General features: G+C 47.3%; 3 protein-coding genes across 3 annotated transcripts; 1 reads left to right on the top strand and 2 right to left on the bottom strand.

Moving 5' to 3' along the window:
- Positions 1-3,833: 3,833 nt before the first annotated feature.
- LOC123426629 lies at positions 3,834-6,360 on the bottom strand. Its single transcript, XM_045110487.1, has 2 exons — positions 6,165-6,360; positions 3,834-4,921 (listed from the first exon to the last, which is right to left on the bottom strand). The coding sequence occupies exons 1-2, from the start codon at positions 6,265-6,267 to the stop codon at positions 4,602-4,604; spliced, it is 423 nt and encodes a 140-aa protein (XP_044966422.1). The 5' UTR covers positions 6,268-6,360; the 3' UTR covers positions 3,834-4,601.
- A 254-nt stretch (positions 6,361-6,614) lies between these two features.
- On the bottom strand, positions 6,615-18,785 carry LOC123426628. The gene is made up of 10 exons (XM_045110486.1): positions 18,422-18,785; positions 18,267-18,336; positions 18,052-18,176; positions 10,787-10,895; positions 10,653-10,716; positions 10,463-10,518; positions 9,899-10,006; positions 8,240-8,389; positions 7,105-7,275; positions 6,615-6,942 (listed from the first exon to the last, which is right to left on the bottom strand). Exons 1-10 carry the CDS (start codon positions 18,691-18,693, stop codon positions 6,709-6,711), a joined length of 1,359 nt encoding a protein of 452 aa, XP_044966421.1. The 5' UTR covers positions 18,694-18,785; the 3' UTR covers positions 6,615-6,708.
- An 84-nt stretch (positions 18,786-18,869) lies between these two features.
- LOC123426627 (UPF0496 protein At3g19330-like) lies at positions 18,870-20,485 on the top strand. Its single transcript, XM_045110485.1, has one exon. It carries the CDS (start codon positions 18,870-18,872, stop codon positions 20,346-20,348), a length of 1,479 nt encoding a protein of 492 aa, XP_044966420.1. The 3' UTR covers positions 20,349-20,485.
- Positions 20,486-23,350: the final 2,865 nt, after the last annotated feature.

A 23,350-nucleotide genomic window follows, 5' to 3' on the forward strand; every position in this document is an offset into this window, starting at 1 on the left:
CGAATGGGTTCCGGATCTTCACCGGGAGGGGCCCACCCACCCGGGAGTGAGCTTGGTGACCCAGGGGTGGCGCACGAGCCCTTAGTGGGCTGGTGAGGCCAGCCCAAGAGGGCCATGTCGGCTAGGAAGAAAAAACGAAAGAGAAAAAAAAGAGGGAGCTGAGAAGGGAGAGGAGGACTCCTCCTTCCCCAAATCGAATTGGAGTTGGAGTCCTCCTCTCCACTTCGGTCGACGCCCTAGGGGCTCCCTTGAGCCGCAAGGCTAGCCCCTCCCCTCCTCCTATATATACTAGAGGTTTTAGGATTTTTGAAACACAACTTTGCCAGGTGCAACTCAAACCTATACTTCATAGTTCTTCCTCTAGATCGGTTTTCTGCGGAGCTCGGGCGGAGCCCTGCAGGAATAGATCATCACCATCACCGGCGCGCCGTCACGCTGCCGGAGAACTCATCTACTTCCCCGTCTCTTTTGCTGAATCAAGAAGGCGGAGATCGTCATCGAGCTGTACGTGTGCTGAACGCGGAGGCGCCGTCCGTTCGGCGCTAGATCGGAACGTATTGTGGGACGTATCGCGAGACGGTTCGTGGGACGGATCGTGAAGACGTATCACTACATCAACCGCGTTTCTTAACGCTTCCCGCTGAGCGATCTATAAGGGTATGTGGATCCGATCTCCCTCTCGTAGATGAACATCACCATGATAGGTCTTCGTGTGCGTAGGAATTTTTTTGTTTCCCATGCAACGTTTCCCAACACATACATGTGTGGAAACATCCTCCCTTATACGGAGGTTCAACTATTATCAAACTAGCAACATGGGACTAAACTTTAGTTCCACCTCTTGCCTTTGCACGAATGGGCTAAGTGTGCCTCTAGGATTTATTAAGAATTCTAAAAATGATCATTGGACTGGCCCAAAATTATTAAATTCCAGCTCTCATCTCCACCATCTAGCTTAGTTGGTCAGCACCATGTATCCGTTCAATCAAAGTATAGTACGCGTTTCGTAGTACTCCCTTCGAAGAGGTTTCAATACAAATTACATATGGATCTAAATGAATGAATGCGTTTATGTACATATGCGTAGTACTCCCTTTGAAGAGGTTTCAATACAAATTACATATGGATCTAAATAAATGAATGCGTTTATGTACATTGTAGTCCGTACCAAAATCTCTAAAGGTATTATATTTAAAAACTGAAAAAGTAGTACTTATAACATAAACATTTCTAGCAGACTCCTTATAAGTTAACACTTAAAACGTGTATAAAGAGCACATAAATCATTTTTACGGTGTAAATTGTCCTGGAGAGAGCAAACCATGATAACATTGTATCCCATTATAGCCTTCTTTTTTCCTTTTCCTCCCGCCCCGATAGAGCCCGTCTTCAGCCACGACATGCCTCGTCCCGACGCCGCCCTCGTGTTGCCCGTTCCCGGCCCGTCCTTGATTGAGCCCGGCACCGCCAGCCGTCGCGCGCGCACTCCCTGACATGGCCAGGCGAGCACCCCAACGCCCCCTCCCCCCTTCTCCGACACCGCCCCGCCCTCATTCGAGTCGTTGATGGCCTGCTCCGCACTTTTCGTGGACGACCTCGTCTCAGGAGTGGAGGTTGAGCCGGGCGCAATTCAGGCCGACGACGGCAAAATCTGGTGGTGGCTTTTTTCGGCATGCGGCGACGGATTTTGATGAATTCTTGATAGATTTCGGTCACTTCCGCGCATCTGCTTCGACAAGATTTGACCGATTCACGGATTAAATTGTATACTTTCTTTGAAACTGTAGATATAAGGTTCTCGAAAATGGATTTTCAGTGTCCTTTAAAATTACAGGCTGGACGAGTTTTAGGTGATCAGCTAGGCTGTAAAACACTTCCTTTTTACGCGTTGGACCAGGTCTGCTAAAGATGCCCTTATACATATATATTCCGTATTGCATGATCCCGTTTCCTAGTGCGACAGATGGGGCCGGACGGCGTCTTCCCTGTTCCGAAGAGAATGTATAGCCAGCTACCACCATCGTAGATCTAGCACAAACTCAGCAGCGTCCCATGCTGTTTGCAAGCAGTGACCAGAGCACGACGTTCTTCACTCTCTCCACATCACAGCTGGTGATGGTATATAACCAGTCCGGTCCGCAACAACCCCATGTTGCTGCGAGAAGCGGACCGATGAACCATGTGCCGGCACGAGCATCCTAGGTCACTCTCACTGGCTTCATTTAGAAATCTCAAGTTCAAGAGTATACTAACTTACTTGATCTCCGTAATTGATGGCAATACCGTGAACAGCTACTGCTACATTGTGACAGAGGGGCTTCCTCCGATCAAGCAGATTCGGAATGGAAACGTCCATAGCCCATCCCTGGTCAAATATACGCTCCTGAAGAATCTCCAGCTCGCTAGAGCACTGGTATAGCGTGTTCAGCCTTGCGTGGATGGACACGGACGATGGACTGTTGGAGCCCGCGAGTAATTTGCGGTCGGCATGCCGCAACGCCACGGCCACGACGCGCGCACATGGCTCCCCATCCATGCTCCGTCTGCTCGCATCAAATGCGCCTGTACCTTGTACACATCGCCTGCATTTTATACTAGGGAGGATTGGGTGGTACGCGCGGGCGGATCTGGTTGAGGCGGCCCATGGCTCCATGTACATCGGGGGAGGCACCCGTTTCATGGACTTGTCGTTACTCATTTCTACCTCCACCATCTGCTGCCGCGGCGTACGTACGTGCACTCATCATGCCCGCTAGGCTTGCGCTTGCGCTTGCACTTGCACGCACGCGGGAGCCCGTCGTGCGTCCACACTTCCCGGTGCGGTCAGCCGCTGCAACTCAACATTTTCGTGGATCTTGGCAGGGATCTTGCATGCATGGCCCCCGTTGCAGGTGACAACAGCGTAAAAGTAAGCAGCAGGAGTGCAGGATGGCAGGCAGGTAGCAATTTGAATTCAATTCAATTCACTGGTCTGGTCTGACATATGGATAACCATCAATCGTAATCTTTCCCTTTACAAGAGAATAATCATGGATTGCCTGCTTACGTTTGAGCACGGGTAATTGGTGTGTTATAAAGCCGACTCAAACAAGAAATTCCCTGAGATGCCAACTCATGGCCGATGACAGAGCTGAGGGCATCTCCAACGCGATGCATCAAATGTAGTCATTTTCTGCCAACTCATGTCCGAAATCACGTAAACCAAAACCAAACTAGTGAAGGGTAGTTTGCGGAGGTCACCAAAACCAAACTAGTGAAGGGTGGTTTGCGGAGTCCAGACCTCCGTCATGTAGGCCTTCAACATCCAAGGCCTATCAAAATTCCCTTTCCCGAAACACTTTTGCCCACTCAGTCTCTTCCCCCTTCTCTCTATCGACACTCGCTCCACCCACGCTCTACCAATCCCACCACACAATTTGTACTTGAGCCCCACTAGAAGTCGTGGTTGAACCGTGTTAAAAAACATCGCTGCCCGACTCTCACAAGTACTGTATCTACTAACCCATTGCATGGTCATCGTTTTCACCCTTCTTACAATTACCGATTGTGATGTTTGCTAGCATCACGTCAGTATAATCAACGATAAATAACTATCCCCTATATTATGTTGTTTTTCACTATAACAACACCTTTTTTTGTGATTCTAAATACTGCCACGTAGCATCATGTGGGAACTCATGTTAGCTGAATCACGAAACCATTTATATACAGGTAAAATATTTAGCCTGCGGAGAACCGTAAACCGGACATGAACATTTGTCAAGTTGTTATGTTTTGCTATTGACATTGATTGAATTTAGAACACCAGTACAAGCAGATAGCTTGAGGGCCAGTTCTCGAAAGGCCGAAGCCGATCTTTATTAAGATTAGAAAGAACGGTTACAGAACGGCAATGACCGCCAGGTGTACAAACAGGGCAAGTGCCACAACGAAGCCTCGAGGCCAAGTGCCTGAAACCAGAACGCCATAAAACAGAGAGCCCCTACCGGCAAGGCAAGCAAGCCATGACCCAGACCTGCTGCTGTAGCACAAGCACAACGCGAGCACGCCATCTAAAAGGCTATGATGGTGGCGAAGCAGCCTGCCTCACGCCAGGATCGCAGATCCTCAATGATCGCTTCGACCACCCTGTCCGGAGACGATGCGACGCCATCAAAGATACGAGCATTACGCTCCTTCCAGAGACGCCAGTGCACCAGAATCACCACCGCATCAAATTCCCTCTTAAACCGTTCCGGGGCTGCATTCCTCGCGCGAAGCCACCAGTCCTCCGTACCCTTGTCGTCGGCAGCAAGGGTCGGAAAGGGTACACCCACCCAGGTCCGGAAGCGCTGCCAAACCTCCGTTGTAAAGGAGCAGTGCACGAAGAGGTGGCTGCATGATTCCGGAGCAAGACTGCACAAGGCGTAGGTGCCATGATTAGGCCATCCCCGGCGTTCGAGGTTGTCTGCGGTCAGACAACGGCCGTGAACCACCAGCCACATGAAAAACCTGAGCCTAGGAGGAGCCTTGGCCTTCCAAATTGCAGAAGCACGGCCAAAATCAATGTTAGCCGCAAAGAAGAGCCGGTAGGCAGAGCTGGTGGAGAATTTGCCCCCCTCCTAGAGGCACCAGATGACAGCGTCTTGCTGCCCCGGGGCCAGCGATGTGGCGGCGACCATATCCCAAAGCCGGAGATATTGCGCCAAGGCCGGCGCGGAGAGGCCACCTCTGATGTCACGGACCCAGCGGTTGTTCGCCAGGGCCTGCCCGACTGTGATGCTGGACAGACGGGCAAAGGAGGCGAGAGCTGGGGCAGCTTCAGGTACGGAGAGTCCGCCTGGCAGCCAACAATCATGCCAGAAGAGTGCCCTATCACCCCGACCCAGGATGATCTGGGCGCCGGCCCGGAAGAGAGCCATAGCCTCGGTGTCCTCCTGGTCTGGGATAAGGGACCAAGGCCGCGGTGAGTCCGACCATCTCAGCCATGGCCAGCGGCATCGAAGCGCGACGCCGAACAGGTGCAAATTCAGAATCCCCAGCCCCCCTTGTCAGTAGGCATACAGACCCGAGACCACGGCAGGAGACAGTGTCCACCGTTGATCTCCTCCTCGCCTTTCCAATCGGCTTATTTTCACAATCGGCTTATTTTCACAATCGGCTATATGCCCCAAAAACCTGACCCTAAATTGGAAAGTGCTCCCCCTGTCCCATAATGTAAGACGTTTTTTAACACTAGCCTTACATTATGAGACGGAGGGAGTATATCTGCAGTGGTAATGATTTTTTTAAATGTTATTTGGCACGTCAACTGAAAGGTTTTTTGATGATTAATTACACCTTAACTGAGGTTTCCCACTTGGTATCTACACTTAAATTATTACAAAATCTGCTTCCAATTTAGTATACATAGTACCGCTATAACTTTGATTTTTCAATGGGCAATCTTGTCTTACCTATCATTGATTGAAGAAGGATTGCATCTGAACCGTATCACTGACATTTCTCAGTTGCATGTCTTTTTGTTGTTTATGTGGATTCCTAGTATCTGTTGATGTAAATGCGCTATGAACTGGTGTGAGTTTGCCCTTACATGTACCTCCGAGGAAAGACCTGCTATCTAGCACTTGACCACTAAACTTTCTAACTGTGTGTTTAGCATAAATAATATTCCCTCCGTCCCAAAATTCTTGTCTCATGTTTGTCTAGAAATGAATGTATCTAAATACCGAAACATGACTAGATACATTCATATCAAGACAAATCTAAGACAAGAATTTTGGGACGGAGGGAGTATGAATAATTTAACACTGGTATCATTATTATGCCAAATCTACTAACATTAAGCAACTCCTATTTAGTACTCAACATCAACAAATCAGAGATGGCATCTACTCCCTCTGTACCGAAATATATGTCGCTGGAATAGCTGAACATTTCGGTACAGAGGGAGTAACACAAAACAGGTTTATTCAGTCTAGTTCGACCGTGATCTCGCAACAAATATCTTCCTAATATCGCACAGTTTAAACCTTACCGTGGGTTTCAAAACCTCTAATCATAATCAAGAGATCACACTCAATGAGGATAGATGTTCTAACTCAAGGATCTTATAAATGTACAACCTTTACCATCGTTACTGCAAGCCAAAAATAAGATCTCATGAGTGAGGAAATTATTCTTACCTTTGCCACTGTGGTAAGGTGACTTGTTCGTCAGCGCCCCTAGAGGTAGATTTAGCTGTGCAGCCTTCCTCTGCATGAGCTGGCGCAGTGCTCCAGTTGGCATTCTTGCCAATCAACCGTTAGCACAACAGAGATTAATGCATTTTCAAAACAAAAAAACACATCACACATACTAAGAATGACAACCATAGATAATACACACGTCAGGCAGTATATCTCGGCACAGAAGCATGCATTTGTACACGTGCAATTGCTACAAAACAAAAAATAAATAAACAACAAGGCGACAAGATATTTTCATAACAATTAGCAGCGCGAGCATAATGAATTGTATATGACATTGAAAGTTGTTTTAATTTATCTTCAATGTTCTTATAATACTCCTGCATACCCCTCATATTTGGTTTCCCTGGACAGTATGAATCTCGGCCATTAAAAATAGCCCTGACATGCAATCCAAAATTTCCATTACTCATAATTCCTCAGTGGTCAGTAAACCTCGTGGTTCTACACTATTATTTACATCCCCAAGCATTGTGGGTAGTCATGAACGAAGTAGTTTTGGGCCAGAGTTTGAAGCTACCCATGAAGCAATTACATCCACAAGTGCATTGACATCCTCAGGGACCTGTGTTCGCAGAACGCCAGAGTCGGTGCCAAAAGTGGTACCTACCTCCTTAGCAACAGCCTCCCATGGTGTGCCTGTTGTAAGATTTGCCAGGAGTTCACCTCCACGGCTCACTGCATCAGCCATTCCTGGTGGAACGTCAGGAAGTACCTGAATCAACAACACACAATTAGTTTGCTGAAACAAGAACCGCAACTCATACATTGTCTTCTAATCTTCGGTAGAACTATTAAATATTTCGTATATAATACATGGCCTTGTCGAGCAATCCAAAACAGTACTTCTCTGAATCCCGACAGGGAAAAAAAGTACCTGTTGTAATGGAAGGCCATGATCCCCAGGAAGTGAACGAATCGACATATCAAGCAGTGAGCTAATGGCAGATTCAGAGCTTAGTACTTGTGCAATGATGGAGGTTTCATCAATTTGATCATCTTCGAACTTTATAAGGAGATTTCGAGATATTCCGTAGTAGGATTTTATCTGCCCAAAAGAGTGGTGAATTAGCAAGTACTCCCTCCGTTCCTAAATATAAGTCTTTCTAGAGGTTTCACTAATGGGCTACATACGGATGTATATAGACATACTTTAAAGTATAGATTCACTCATTTTGCTTCGTATGTAGACATCTAGTAAAATATCTTAAAAGACTTATATTTCGGTACGGAGGGAGTATATAGCAATTGTAAAATGACGAGTTCAAACATCTACTTACAACATAATAATGTAGTTTACTAAAAATAAAATTCAAAGTTTCAGACTTAACAAAATGTCCAACTTAAACTTCTGGATATTGTATATTAGACAAATGCTAAAATTAGAACTATCAATTTGGAGAATTGTTGATTCCTTCTAAAAGTTTCTGGAGACTATACATGTGGCCTACATTGTACATTGTTGTAAACAAAACTTCTTGTGCTTACTGCTAAGATAACAAAATTTAATGTTTTGTCAGATAATTCGCAATTGCAAATCGACAGCTCGGGCAATCGCAAAACTTCTTGTGCTTACTGCTACGATTAAGGAGGAGGCCGGCCTATGGGCCAGAGCGGGCGCCTTGGGGCTCCGGGCCATCTTGCCACAGACATGGGACGTCCACTAGTGTGCATGTGTTCACCTTGTAAATATGCCTCCTAGGAGGATTGTACTAAACCCCTTCTTTTCAATACAATGAACCGCAAAAGTCTTTTGCGCTTTCTCGAATTTTTTTTTTGCAAATCGACAGCTACTGATAAGGATGCCTCCAGTGTCATACAACCCCGGAGACATTACGAAATAATGTTAGCAAATTTCATCTCTACGTGATGTAATTTACTTATTTCTATGAAGTACAAATAAAGTTAATAAAAAGCATCATGTTAGAAGGGACTTACTATATACTTTTTCACTACCTAACCTAAATGTAATGCAAACAGTTCAAATGCTATAACAGAAAAGTGTAACATACTAGCCGGCGTGTCTCCTCTGGTTTTGGAATGAAGTCTTCTCGGCCCTTTACTAAGTCCATATACAGTGGAGGAAGTTGTTGAATTAAGGGAAGAAGCTGCTTAACAACAGGAGGGCCTAGATTCTCAATTTGCTTAATAGCCGCTTCAGCCTGTCGTGTAAGAATTATGATCAGTTTAGCTCAAACGTTTAGAAAGAGGGAATGACATGACATCTACCCAACTATTCCTAATGTGAAAAAGCAACATGTGTTCTGTATTTGGGAGTGTGGCACCAATAAAAATATTTAAGAAAATAGCTGAAATGATACACCATCATGCTTATTATAATATTATTGATTTCTTGTTAATTGTTTAGACTTCATGTGTTAGCATATGCTATTCTTGTACTTCCTTAATACGATGGCCTTCACAGCAATGAAGAAAAGTTAGCTTTACTCAAAACAAATATAAGGTCATCATAAGTCCAGAATATAGGAGGAGACTGTCACACTAAAAGTTGTGCAATACATAAACCATAACAACTAAAAAATTATCTATTCAAGAAGTTTGGGCTATGTTTTATTTTCTGCTAATTGGGGGGCTCTGTAGAAATTGTCACATTAGCTGAAAAAAGAAAAATATATATAAGCCATCCATCTGGTAGGACCAGGTCACAATGGTGTAGATTTGCAGGGGAAAAAATCAGAAAGTTACCCCGTAGTGCAAAAGTATTCGGAACCGTATCATTATAAGAAGAGAGTAAATTCCAGTTTGAACCACATTTTTTGCACCGTGACAGTTTGAACCAGATTTATTTTTTTATGACACACTGAACCAGATCCAAAAGCCAAAATTCCAGTTTTAACCAGCTTTAGCATATGATCCGCAGGCCAAAAGATTTGCTTTACTTGCCACAGTGAGTTGGCATCCATTTGTGAACGTGGGCGTCACGTATGATGCAGCTTTAGATAAAATGTGTTTAATGTGGCCCTACTTACAACTATCCCTTTGAATTTGCATCTCAACAACTCTTCAATAGAAGAATGTTCAAACACCTCTTCATGTTGGGTAACGTGGCATCTTAGTCGCTGCCACATCGGCCTGACTTGTGGGCTCAGTACTTGAGATTTTTGGTGCTTAAATCTGGTTCATGTGTCACAAAAAATAAATCTGATTCAAACTGATACAGGGCGGCAACTATGTGGTTCAGAGTCAAATTTACTCAAAAGACAAAAATACAGCGGTATGCGGCCATGATGAAGCTGGATGAATCAGTATATGCAAACTCTATGTAATATGTTAGTATATGTGTCGGATGAAAGTCACTCACACTTGCAAGGCATGCATGGATACACATACAAGTAAGTATTTTGCTTAAATAGCTGTTTATATCAAGAAACAGCTACTTAAAAAGGTTCATGGAGCTTGTCCATATGAGATGCAGATAGCAAAATAGGCAGTGGATCACCAAAACAATACAGTGATGACGAGGTGGCAATTGACAGTGTAAACATGGAAATAAAGCATTGCAATGTACTCCCTCTGTCCCAAAATAAGTGACTCAATATGTTAGTACAAAGTTAGTGTAAAGTTGAGTCACTTATTTTGGGACGGAGGGAGTATGTAATTCCTTAGACATTCAAGAAAAAACTGACATGAAAAACAGGAACACGTCATACCCCAAAACGAATTGTTGGAGATGATGTCAGCTGGGATAATATTGGGCCAAAACTCTGTGCCATGGGAACGATGACAGGTGAAAATAATGGAATCGCCAGGCTTGCTTCCTGCAAAGGAATAATAGAAATATTACAGTCAGTCTTTTTTTTTAAATTTGAGTGGCAGGGTTTTAAAGAATGACAGATTGAGAAAAACAAAAATACTTGGCACCACCTTCATTGATTATAAGTACGAAAAAGATATGCCATCTGACGTGAAGTGGTTTGTAGCACTAAGATTTGCATGCCATGTTTAAGTAACTCATCACAGAAACCTTCTCACTTAAGTTTGGAATTTGTATCTCTTGATGGATGACTAGCCAGCACAAAATACGCAGGACAACGTTGTCAAGTAAAATGACTAAATCTGGAGTATCAGCGTAACTTATGAACAGTTTCAAACTATTGCCAGAAAAAGGATTTCAGGTCGAATGTCTATGCCCCTACACTCTAAAGTCTAAACTTACGGAAAATTCATAGGGAAGGACGGGTAGACTGAAAAAACTATGTGTCATATTAACGTACCTTGTTATTGAATGACATCAGTATGTTTCCACTTCGCTGCACAGCATATCTTGATCCTGGTACAGGAAGGAGCATAAGCCACATAATGCACAATCAATTGAAGAACAAAGGGGAGGTCCATGGTTGAGTGAGTGTTACTTCATAGACAACCAGCAGATAAATTTTAGCTCAATCCATGCCAAACTCTTACCAATCAGAAGATGGATGACTGATCCCAATGAGTGTCCAACACCAAATGTGGGAAGGTCATTTACCTAAATAAAATTTCACACACTTAGAATGGTGGACAAAACCTTGAGTTCGTAGTTGAAGTGTACTACTTACAGGTTCTACCAAGTTTCTCAAGCACCTGTCAAACTTAAACTGAACTTGATCTGCGATGAAGAAATGATCAAAGCCACTAGCATATGGTGTTGCAATAACCAAAGCTCCCCTGAATTTGAAACTGATAAATCAGCATTTGTAGAAATAGGATACCAAGCCAAGAGAAAGTATACAGCAAACAATAACTGCTGATGTAGGATATCAAGAGCTCAATGTAGAATATCAAGAGAAAGTATACAGCTAGTACTAGAAGCAGTTCAGAATTACACCATGACATGAGGTAACTGGAGTTCAATGTCTTAGGGCATTTTGTAACTGATCCCCTAAAAATAAAGGAGGATCCAGCGGAATAAATCCTTATGGAGTATCTTCACTCTGTTAGGAAAGCAACTTGTATTCCCATGAGGCCATAGGCCAGTATATATACACGTACAGGTGGTGGACTATATGCAAGAAACCCCTTATATGTTGGGATAAATACAAAGAGTACATGACTTATATTATAACTCTAACACCCCCCTCAAACTCATGGTGGATGAACAACATTGAGTTTGGAGAGATAAAAGCCATGTTGTGCTCTAGTCTGGGCCTTCGTCAGGAAATCCGCCAACTGTAACTCGGAAGGCACATACTGAAGAGCAATAACCTGATCCTGCACAGCAGCGCGCACATAGAAAGCATCAACGCCAATATGCTTGGTGAGCTCATGCTTCATAGGGTCGCGCGCAATGCTAATAGCAACTGTACTGTCAGATAAGAGCAGAGTCGGTGTAGTGACAGAAACAACAAAATCCTGAAGTAACCACCGTAACCAAGTCAGCTCTGCCGTCAAAAGAGCCATCGCTCGCAACTCAGCCTCTGCACTCGAACGGGAAATTGCAATCTGTTTCTTCGTCTTTCAGGCAATGAGAGAACCACCAAGAAAAACACAGTAAGCAGAAAATGAACGGCGATCTGAAGGATCACTAGCCTACGTAGCATCCGAATACGCCTGAAGCTGTAAGGAACTGGAGCGAGGAAAGAATAGACGGTGAGAGATCGTGCCCCTAAGATATCGGAGAACACGGAGGAGATGACTATAGTGAACCGATGTGGGAGCAGAGACGAACTGACTCAGAATATGAACCGGATAAGAGATATCCGGACGAGTGACAGCTAGGTAAACAAGACTGCCAACAAGATGACTATAACGCGTCGGGTCAGGCAGGGGATCACCATCAGTAGCACAGAGGTGAACATTGAGCTCCATAGGAGTCTGAACAATGCGCTGATCACCATCAGTAGCACAGAGGTGAACATTGAGCTCCATAGGAGTCTCAACAATGCGCTAATCAGTAAGAGCAGCAAGAGCAAGAAGATCCTGGATATACTTTTCCTGGGATATAAAGAAGCCATCAGAGGTAGAAGAAACTTCAATCCGAAGAAAGTAGCGAAGAGGTCCAAGATCAGACATAAGGAACTGCTCACTAAGACAGGCCTTAACAAAGGCAATATACTCGGGGTCATCCCCAGTGATGACCATGTCATCAACATAGAGAAGAAGAAGAGTCCGACCACGAGGAGAAAGGTGAATAAACAATGCTGGATCATGAACACTGGGTGAAAAACCAGCGGCAGTCACCACAGAGGCAAAACGCTCAAACCAGGCGCGGGGGGCTTGCTTAAGGCCATAGAGAGAGCGACGAAGACGACATACCATGCCATCACGAACAGAATACCCAGGTGATGACTGCATGTACACCTCCTCACGCAGCTCACCATTAAGAAAAGCATTCTTAACATCAAGCTGAGAGATAGACCAGTGGCGTGTAGAGGCCACGGCAAGAAGTGTACGAAGAGTGGTCATATGAGCCACAAGAGCAAAAGTCTCGTCATAATCACGACCATGCTCCTGCTGAAAACCACGAGCCACAAGACGAGCTTTGTGACGCTCAAGAGAACCATCGGAGCGAGTCTTAACCTTGTAGACCCACTTACAAGTGATGGGACGGACTCCGGGAGGAAGGGAAACAAGATCCCACGTACCAGTGCATTCAAGAGCAGCAATCTCCTCTGCCATCGCAAACTGCCATTCAGGATGAACAACAGCCTGATGATAAGTAGTAGGCTCAAGAACAGCAGCACCAGCGGTGGAAAATCCAAAGCGATCAACAGGCGGACGAGGACGAGAACGCAAGCCATAAGTAGGCTGAGACGAGGATGACGACACATCCACAGAGGCATCCACAGAACGTGAACGACAAGTGTAACACTGAGGAAAAGATGGAACAATGGGAGGAGAAATCGCCAAGGTAGAATCGGGGAGTGGCGACGAAGAAGTCACCGGAGATGAAGGTGTAGAATCCGGTGACATGCTAGACGAGGAGACCGTGGAAGATGGTGGCGACAAATCGACTGGAGGTGGAGAAGCAGAGGGAGCGGAACGAATAGGCAAAGGCTCGACGGGTGTGATAGGTGTGTCAGGAAAAGTGAGGAAAGAGATATCCTCCACTGAAAAGGTCGAGGAAGATGGGCGTGGGTAGAAGGGACGAGACTCATCGAAAGTCACATCCCGAGAGATACGCATCCGACGACCGATAGGATCCCAACAACGATAGCCCTTATGCTCATCACTATAGCCTAAGAAGACACACTGAATAGACTGAGCGGTCAGTTTGGTGTGTTCACGGGGGGGGGGGGGGGCAAGAAGAACATAGCAAACACAACCAAACAAGCGAACCATCGAATAATTGGGAGAACGATCAAAAAGACGCTCGAAAGGAACACCACCATGTAGAGCAGCGGAAGGTTGGAAATTGATAAGATAGGTGGAAGTGGAGACGGCCTCAGCCCAAAAATGAGGCGGGAGAGAGGCAACAATCATCAATGCACGAGCCGTCTCAAGAAGATGACGATGCTTGCGCTCAGCCACACCATTCTGAGCGTGAGCACCAGGACAAGAGAATTAAGAGAGAGTCCCTTGCTCAGCAAGAACACCACGCAACATCTTAGAGATATACTTGCCAGCGGAGTCAGCACGGAAAACACGAATGGGAGAAGAGAATTGAGTATGAACCATGGCAGCAAAACACTTATAAATGGACAACACCTCACTACGAGAAGTCATGAAATAAAGCCATGTGTAACGAGAGAAGTCATCTATGAAAATAATATAGTATTTATGACCCCCTTTCGAAGCGAAGGGAGCCGGACCCCATACATCGGAATGAACTAAATCAAAAGGACGCTTAGACACTGACTCACTATGTGGATATGGTAACTGAATCTGCTTGCCAAGACGACAACCCTGACACTCTAAAGAGGCATCTCCTGAGACAGACTCCAGAAGACCTCGACGAACTAACGACGACAAACGAGAACCACACAGATGACCAAGTCGATGATGCCACTGCTGGAAGGAACCAGTAGCCGAGGCGACCAAAGCGGAAGAACTGGCGATAAAGTGGGCAGCGGAAGGAACATGAAGCCAGTCCAACTCCCATAGACCCTCGGAATCACGGCGGCGAGGACCAGCCCCAACCAGAGTGTGCATACGACGGTCCTGGACAGAACAAGAGTCAAGGTCAAGGATGACACGACAACCAGAATCAGCAAGTTGACCAGCGGAAAACAGATTCATGGTAAGTCGAGGAATATGAGCAACATCAGGAACAGAATAAAAAGGAGTAGTAAGAGTGCCTCTACTAACGACAGGAAGGGGAGTACCATCAGCGGTGAGGACATGAACAGGAGAATCAAGCGATCGAAGAGAGGACAGAGTGGAAGAATTAGAAGTCATATAAAAAGAAGCTCCAGAGTCCAGAACCCATGGGGATGTACCTGACTGTGTAGAAGGTGGTTGCTCAATGCGGGAAGCCTCAGTCACAGAACCAGCAGTACCCGTCGAGGAAGAACCTGAAGCAACGAGCAGACGCTTAAGCCTCAGAATATCCTGCTCGACCAAAGTGATGGCTGAAGCTGTCGAGGTAGATGACGAAGTCGCTGTAGATGATGATCGCGCCTTGCGCAAGTGTTTCTTCTTCGTGTAGCAGTTGGACTCAATATGACCATCATTGTTGCAGTAGCCATAATGTGGACGGGGGCGACCTGAGCCTCCGGAAGGAGTGGGCAAGAGCGGCGGAGCACTCGAGCGAGAAGGGGTCAGTGCAGGAGGTGGCGTAGAAAGAGCCCGAGTAGCGAGCACCGAGGGAACCTCCAGCAAACTAGCACCACGTAAGCGAGTCTCCTCAGCACGAATCTCAGAAAGCGCCTCCATGAGAGAAATACGGCCACGAGCAAACAACTGAGCACGGCGAGGCTCAAACTCCTTACGGAGCCTAGACAGGAACTCGTAGACGCGATGAAACTCCAAATCGTCCTGGACAGCCTGGCAACAGGGGCAACTACGACAACCTGCACTGCGAAGAGAATCAAGCTGGCGCCAGATAGCAGAACTCTGTGCATAGAAGTCATCAACAGTAGAGTCACCCTGCTGAAGAGCATGCTCCTGACGAACCACAGAGAGGTATAAAGCATCACCAGAGAGCTCATAGCACTGACGAAGGCGAGTCCACATCTCAAAGACAGTAGGAAGGCCCAGAAACTCAGAGGCAAACTGAGGCAGAACACTGGCAGTGAGAACAGCTGCAGCACGGGCATCATCATCAAGCCACTGGGTGTAAACAGACAGAGCACCATGATACACCTGAAGAGCCTCCTCATAAGTTAAAACCTTCTCATCATAAGCATGAATAGCAGCCTCATCAGCAACCTTAGCCGCATCCTTCGCAGCCTGAGGAGCATCCGCGGGAAGAACCGGTGGAGTCGGAGGAGTGGGAGCCACGGGAGGAACCGGACGTGGCGGACAACAGACCTCGCCAGAGAGAACTCCCCAGAGATGGATGCCACGCATGTGAATGCGCATGAAGCCAGTGAACTCGGTGTAGTTGGTACCATCGAAGATCACCGAACAGCGAGGGACAACAACATAGCCAGATGCAGTGGACATTTTTTTTCTTTTTTTTTAGTAAAGGAAATCAGTCAACGGGAGGAAACCGCGTCGACAGCAGAGGGCGAGACTGGATCTGGAGGCCGCGTCGGCAGTGGAAACCGCGTCGGCTGGATCAGATCAAGGCGCGGAGGCGAATCCCGATCGCAAAATCAGGCAACGGAATCCCTGGGACAACACGCTAGGGTCGCGGTCAACGGAACAACACGGCAGGGTCGCGGGGCGACTGGATCGGTCCTGGCGGCGCGTTGCAGATCGAGGAGGGGCGACTGGATCGGTCCTGGCGGCGCATTGCGGATCGAGGAGGGGCGACTGGATCAGCGGGGCGGCTCGGGCGACTGGATCGGCGGGAAGGCGCGAGATCGAGCTGCCTCGCAACGGGAGGATCCTGGAGACAAGATCCAGCGAGACCGAGGCAGGACGGGAGGAGAAACTGCGTCGGCGGCTGTGTTAGAAGATTGGATCGGGAAGAGCACGAGTTGCGCGTGCGAAAAAGAACCTAGGCTCTAATACCATGTTAGGAAAGCAACTTGTATTCCCATGAGGCCATAGGCCAGTATATATACACGTACAGGTGGTGGACTATATGCAGAAAACCCCTTATATGTTGGGATAAATACAAAGAGTACATGACTTATATTATAACTCTAACACACTCCACTAAGTTCTGGCTGGACCTAGCTGATCCCCTAAATATAACGAAGTATTTATTTTATTTCATTTCCATTTCATTTTCGGCCACCAAAACAAATTTCATTGCATCTTTATTTCATTGAACGACATTTCGATACATTGGAGCACATAATTTACCGATTATTCGCTATGAGAACGAAACCAAAGAAAACAAGAACCACAATTAGACACTTTAATTGATATCCAACTTCCATAACTGCTCCCACTAGTTGGATTAATATTTTCTCTCTGTCTTCATTGTCACTTTTTTCTTCTTCGGTTCCTCAAGCTTGCACACTTTTTTCTTCTTCGGTTCCGGTGAATTTGATATTGTGTCGCATTTAGTCTCATCTCTAGTCTCTACTGTAGAGAGGATAGCACGAACATCTATCAAATTTCTCGCTATCAATAGATCGATATAATCTTCTTCCCAATACCAAAACTTGCATCCATCCTACACACAAATTTGAGCAAGCAATGAGCCACAAACGGCGCCAAATCCGAAGTACAGCCTAATCAAAAGAAACACTCACCCCGTCTTTTTTGCACTTGAAAAACACCCATCCGGGGTGTTCCTGCATGGTGGAAACGCGGCGCACCACCTACCACGGGCAGTCGTCGCACTTTATGACCGGCAACAGGGAGCCGACGAGCTACTGGGCCAGTGTCAAGCCCGACCAGCGGTTGGGCGTCTTTACTGGCAAACCTCCGACGAGTGAGATCCGAGCGGCTAGAGGAGGCCATACCTGCATGCGGCACAGAGGCGTTGTTGGGGTTGTGCGGTTTGGTACCGGGTCAATCCATGGCAAAGGGGTCGCCGCCGACGGCCGGATGCCGGATGTGCCAAATCCGGCGCGGAAGATCTACTAATTGTGCACCGGCAACACCACGAGAGAAGCACAAATCCGGGGGCAAGGACCTCGGCGGAGCCTACAAAATGTCTGCGGTGGTGGGTGTTGCGGGGGGGGGGGGGGGGGTGTGTGTGTGTGTGTGTGTGTGTATGCGCCACGTGAGCTGGGTGGGTGAGGCAGCGGAGGGGAGAGAATTTTTTCCTCCGAGCGGTAGCGGCGGAGTAAATATAGGCGTGGGATAGGCGCCAGAGGATAAATTAGCCTCCGCTATTCGGTTTAGGGGGCATCACCAAAGAACTAGCCATGGTAGGGGTGTGTGGAAGCTTGCTATCCATGTGCCATAACCATGAATTGGTCGCGAGATCTTATGGGTTTCACCTCTAGCCTACCCCAACTTGTTTGGGACTGAAGGCTTTTTTGTTGTTGTTGTTGTTGTTGTTGTTGTTGTTGTGGTGGTGGTGGTGGTCGGTTTAGGGGATCGGCTGGGTGCCGGTTAGAGGAGAAAAACCGCATTTACCCTCCCTCCTCTAACGCCGGATAGAGGATCAGTTAGAGTTGGCCTTATGAGATTGTCGCCTCACCGGTGTATTTCAAACATGAAATTGCATATTTCTTTTGGAACTAGAGGATACTGAGTATTTACAAATCAAATGTCACTCCGCCTTCAAAGAATCTCAGTAATTTATCCGTTGAACACAGTAAGCATATGTTGGATGAAGTAAATTTGAATCATTAGACATTGCTTATGAACGTACTTGTCTGCGAGACGCTCGAGGAAGTAGCGGTACGTGACCTGCGGCGCGGCCCCGACGAAAATCCCACCAATGAAATGAACGACAAACGCGGGCTCCGAGGACTTGGGCCTCAACACCCACGCCCCCTAGAAGCAATCACCAGGGATCAATCCAACTAAACACAGACAGAAGCCAGTCGCAATTCGCAATAGAGGTGAGAGCCTACCGAAAGGTACCTCGATTTCCGTCCAATCTCCGGTGGAGCTCCAGCCCTGGTTGGACTGCTTCGCCGCCTCCGTGATCACCCTGCGCGCCAACCGCCGCCGCAGCAAAATGTTAGTCTAAGAGTCTGGTGAACAGATAGGGACGACGGGAATTATCGACCACCTACTTCTCGATCTGGGAATAGAGCTGTATCGATCCGTCGGAAGGAGCCGTGGGAGCCGGAGCCGGAGACGGAGGCGCTGCGCCGCGGGGCCCCTCCCTGTCGTCAGACGCGACACAGGAGATGGTGCTCCTCCTCCTCCTCCCACTTGTCGCCGCGACTCTACCATCGCTCCCCCTGGTCCTGAAGGGGCGCGCGGAGGAGGAGGAGGCGGCTGCGCGGCCGCAGCTGCGTAGCTGCACGGCGGACGGAGGCCGTGGAGACGCCGCCCTTATCATCTCTGGCGCTCGTCTTCTCCGGTTGTCCCTCACACCCAGATACACAGAGACGACACGAGAGACTTCAGTAGTACGGGACTGCTGTTCCGTCTCCGCTTCAACTACCGCGAGCGCGCGGCTATCACGCGGCCCACGCCTGCAACCGTAGCAAGCGGCGCACGCCTGAGAGCCGCACGATGCCGCACAAGACCACGAGCGGGGGCCGTTGGATCTATTGGGAGTCAAACGTCTTCGTCCCCGTTGGGCGTTGGCCGTTGGCTTTCGACGCACACCAGTGGCAAGTACTCCAGTACTCCTCCACCTCCGGCCCCCACGCGCTTTATAACTTGCTTGCTTGCGTCGTTTCTGCTCGTTGCTTGCGCTCCCTGCGCACCGACGAGCCGAGACTCGAGAGCAGAAGCATGCCAGCGATGCGGCCGTGGGAGCGCCGGGACCGGGACACGGACGACGGAGAGGAAGACGACGAGGCTGCCTGCTCCAACGCGGGCGCTAACACCAGTAGCGCAAATGCGAGCACGAGCTCGAGCACGACTCCCGGTAGCGGCGGCAGGAGGATCGGCGGTGGTGCGGCGGCGGCAGCGGGCGGGTGGGGGAGCAGCCCCGTCTCGGGGTCGGGAGCGACCATCAACCTCAGCCAGGAGTACACGCTCGCCATCCAGACCAGCTCCTACAACGAGATCTGGGGCAAGATCCACGTCATCGTGGATGGCCAACGGGTTGACGGCGGCGACCAAGACGAGGACGAGGAGGACAGGGCCACCCTCGCCGGCGTGCTCCGTCCGGAGGACGCGGTGGTGGACCGCGCGCTCCGGGACGCGCCCGACACCGAGCTCACCCGCCTCGCCGCGGACTACCTCCGCAGCACGCACCACGCCTCGCTGCACTGCCTCTTCCTCCGCCGGGCGCTGCGCCGTGCGCGGGCGCTGTACGGGCCCGTCACGGACGTTCTCGCGCTGATCCCGCACGCGGCGCCGCTCGCCGTGCCGCACTGCGACTGCGCGTTCGACGCCTTCCTCCTGTTCGACAAAATACCCAACCCGTTCCTGCCCCCCGCGGCCAGCTTCCAGGGCATGCATCGGAGCTTTGCTGGCCTCAAAACCCATCTCGACCTCCGCCTCCTCAAAGCCCGGCGTAGGCGCCGGCTGTTGCGGTGCGCGACGCGCGGGTCTGGCATCTGCCTCGTCGCCTGCGCGACGGGGGCTGCGATCGCCGGCCTCGTCATCGCCACCCACGCCATTACCGCGCTGTTGGCCGCGGCTCCTGCCTGCGCAGCGTCGGGTGGCTCCTGCTGCTCAACCCCAGCTTGGATGAAACGCCTGCAGCAACACATGGACCGGCTTGACGCCGCGGCCAGGGGCGCCTATGTGCTCAACAATGACGTTGACACCATTGAACGGCTGGTGGGCAGGCTCCACGCCACCGTCGAGAGTGACAAGATCTTGGTAAGGCTAGGGCTTGAGCGCGGGAGGGGGCAGCACCACACCATCGAAGAGGTGGTGCGGCAGCTGAGGAAGAACCATCCTAGCCTGCTACGCCAGCTCGCAGACCTCGAGGAGCACATCTGTCTCTACTTTGCAGCCGTTAACCGTGCAAGGCTGTTCCTTGTACACCACCTCAATGCTCAGACTGATCCCAATGCCGAGTTGCCTCTCTAGTGATTTACTGATTTATTAGTCAACAACAGTTCACAATTCAAGAATAGTTTCATTTTTCATGTCGGTGACCCCTTGTAAGGCGCCAAGTGAATTAATTATACTGCAGCAATTCTGCTGGATTTTTTGGTTTGTTTAAAGCAAGGTATTATGCATTCATTGTCTATTGCTTGACATTTTATTTTTTTGAAAGAAAGGGGAAAGGGGTCGCCCCCACCCGGGCCCCATTTTTATTGATGAAGCATCTAGCATTAACACAACCAAGAAAAAAAAGATGTTGAACAGATTCTTTCTCACTGCAAAACAAACATGATAAGTCATTCACATGTCTTCTTTTTGTTAGGTTATCTCTAGTTAAAGTTTTATTGTAGACACAGAGCCACAGAAAAACATGAATGTTTTGAGGGCACAGCGCTTTTCAAAGAGTATCGCCAATGGGGGGAGACTACACCTCCAAAGTTAATGTTGTTGTAAAAGGATTTAACTGAGTAAACCCCATTTACTTCTAAGCTCCACACTAGGATACCATGAGTGTCAAACAAAGGAAATTTCATTAAGTGTTCAATGAGTTGCATCCATTTTAGCATCCCTCTTTGGTCAACACATCGCCTAAAAGAAAGTTTAAGGGTAGCCCCATCCCACACCTCGGAAACTGAGAATTCTGTTTGATTGCAAATCTCAAACAGCTCCGAGAATTTAGTTTTTAGGGAAACAAACCCCAATCCAAGTGTCATGCGAGAAACTAATGCAATCCCCCATACCATTCTTCCACAAATAGAAAGGTTTGGAAGCATTAAGGGCCCAAGTCACACTCTTCCAAAAGGGAGAGCCAAAATGTTGTTTGGACCATAAGATATTTGGGGAGTGCACATTGTACTTATAAGCAACCAGCTTTTTCCAATCACTGTCATTGTCGTTAAAGAAACGTTTCCCCCAAGAGGCCAAAAGGGACATTGTTAGTATCCGAGAAACCAACCCCCAATTGGCTAGGTGGTATTTATGTTGATCACCTATATTCCCCCCAAAAGAAATGTGCCATCTCGGAGTTAATGGCATTGATTGTCCATTTAGGAAATTTCAGTATAACCATCAGGTAGGCAGGGATACTAACAATGCAGGCACATAGCAAGATCAATTTACATCTATATGTTAGATATCTACCCAACCAACCAGAGATGTTTTTCACAATCCTAGCAATGATATTTTGTATAATTCTCTCCTCAATTTGTCATAGTGCAGAGGCACTCCCAAGTACTTAATAGGAAAAGCACAAAGTTTACAACAGAAAATCTTGGATTTTTTTATCTATCTTCATTTATGTTACTAGTCAACAAATCACTCTTATGAAAGTTGATTTTCATACCAGATAGGTTTTCAAAGCAAGAAAGGGTCCATTTAAAATTCCTAGCTTTCTCATATGAGTCCTCTAGGAAGAGTAGAGTATCATGTGCATATTGCAGGCTAATCACTCCACCAGGGATCACCTGAGGGAGGAGGCCCGTGATCAGGCCATGTTTAGAGGTTTTAACTAGCATCTTAGAAACGACATCCACCACTAAGTTGAAAAGAAGGGGGGAGAAGGGGTCTCCTTGTTTGATACCTTTCCCACCCATGAAATAAGGTCCATTGGTATCGTTGATCCGAACACTAAAAGTACTTTGTAACAAGTAGTTTTAATATAAGAGATCCATTTTCCTACAAATCCCCTAGATTCCAACATCTTGAAAAGGAAGTCCCAACTCACTATGTCGTATGCCTTCTCGTAATTTAGTTTGATCACAAGCCCAGGAGATTTAGATTTCTTAACCTAGTGAATAACTTCGCGAGCTAGAACAACACTTGATAAATGTTGTTTGATTAGGAGAAATCATTCTATTACTAATAGGAGAAAATCTAGTAGTCATAGCTTTGGTAAAAAATCTTGGCCACACAGTAGCTGAGGCTGGTAGGACTAAAATTCTTCATGTCCTTGGCATTAGGTTCTTTAGGAATCAAAATAATTAGCGCGAAATTTAGTCTATGGATGTCTAGTTTACCATCTTCCAAATCTCGGACCATCGCCATGAAATCTTTTTTTATTAACTCCTAAAAGGTGTGATAAAAGAGGAATTAGAGACCATCAGGTTTCGTGGCACCATGTGGGTAGGAACCAAAGTCAGCCTCTTTGATTTCCTCCTATGAATATTTTTTCTGAAGCACTTCATTTTCTTACGCGGTAATTAATTCATCTTCCTCTTAGAAGGAAGGCCAAGATGAATGCCATGTTTCTCCTCATACCCAAATAAATTTTATAGAAGGATATAGCTACCTCCAGCATATCAGGTGTGGTAGACACATGACCCGATCCTCCATTTAATTCCGATATATGGTTTTTACGGTGTCTGTGGTTAGCCAAGGCATGAAAGTATGCGTTGTTTTGTCTCCATCTTTGATTTTACGATCTCTCGCTCTCTGCCACAAGTCAGTCTCTTCTTTTCGCATAATGTCATCTAGGTCTTTTTTATCTCTTTCATGTGATCAGCCTCGGTAACATGGTTAGTCTCTAAAAATACATCTAATATGTAAAATTCCTAAATAAGGTTCCTTTTATTTTTCTTAATAGCAGTTTCAGTGTTAGCACTCCACCCTTTAATCTTTTTTCTCAAGAGTTTAGTTTTGGTAAGCCAAACATCAATCGTCGCTCTCCCATAAACTGGAGTGTTCCACACAGTAGTAAAAAATTGTTTAAAGTGAGGCTGATCCAGCCACCACTTTTCAAAGCGAAACATTTTTGGGGAGGTAACCCTCCGAGCCCCCGTGTATAGAATTAAAGGAGTGTGGTCACACCAATCCTAGGTAAGGTAGTTAGAACAGATAGATGAAACATTGTATCCCAGGTAGGGGAGACAAAGACACTATCAATCGCAGCAAAGATGGGATCGTCTTGATTATTACTCCAAGTATATTTTCTATTAGCTACATTAATCTCCATCAAAGCCCATTTGTTGATCCAATCATTAAACATG

The sequence above is a fragment of the Hordeum vulgare genome, chromosome 2H (assembly GCF_904849725.1).
Source record: "Hordeum vulgare subsp. vulgare chromosome 2H, MorexV3_pseudomolecules_assembly, whole genome shotgun sequence".
Classification (NCBI taxonomy): domain Eukaryota; kingdom Viridiplantae; phylum Streptophyta; class Magnoliopsida; order Poales; family Poaceae; genus Hordeum; species Hordeum vulgare.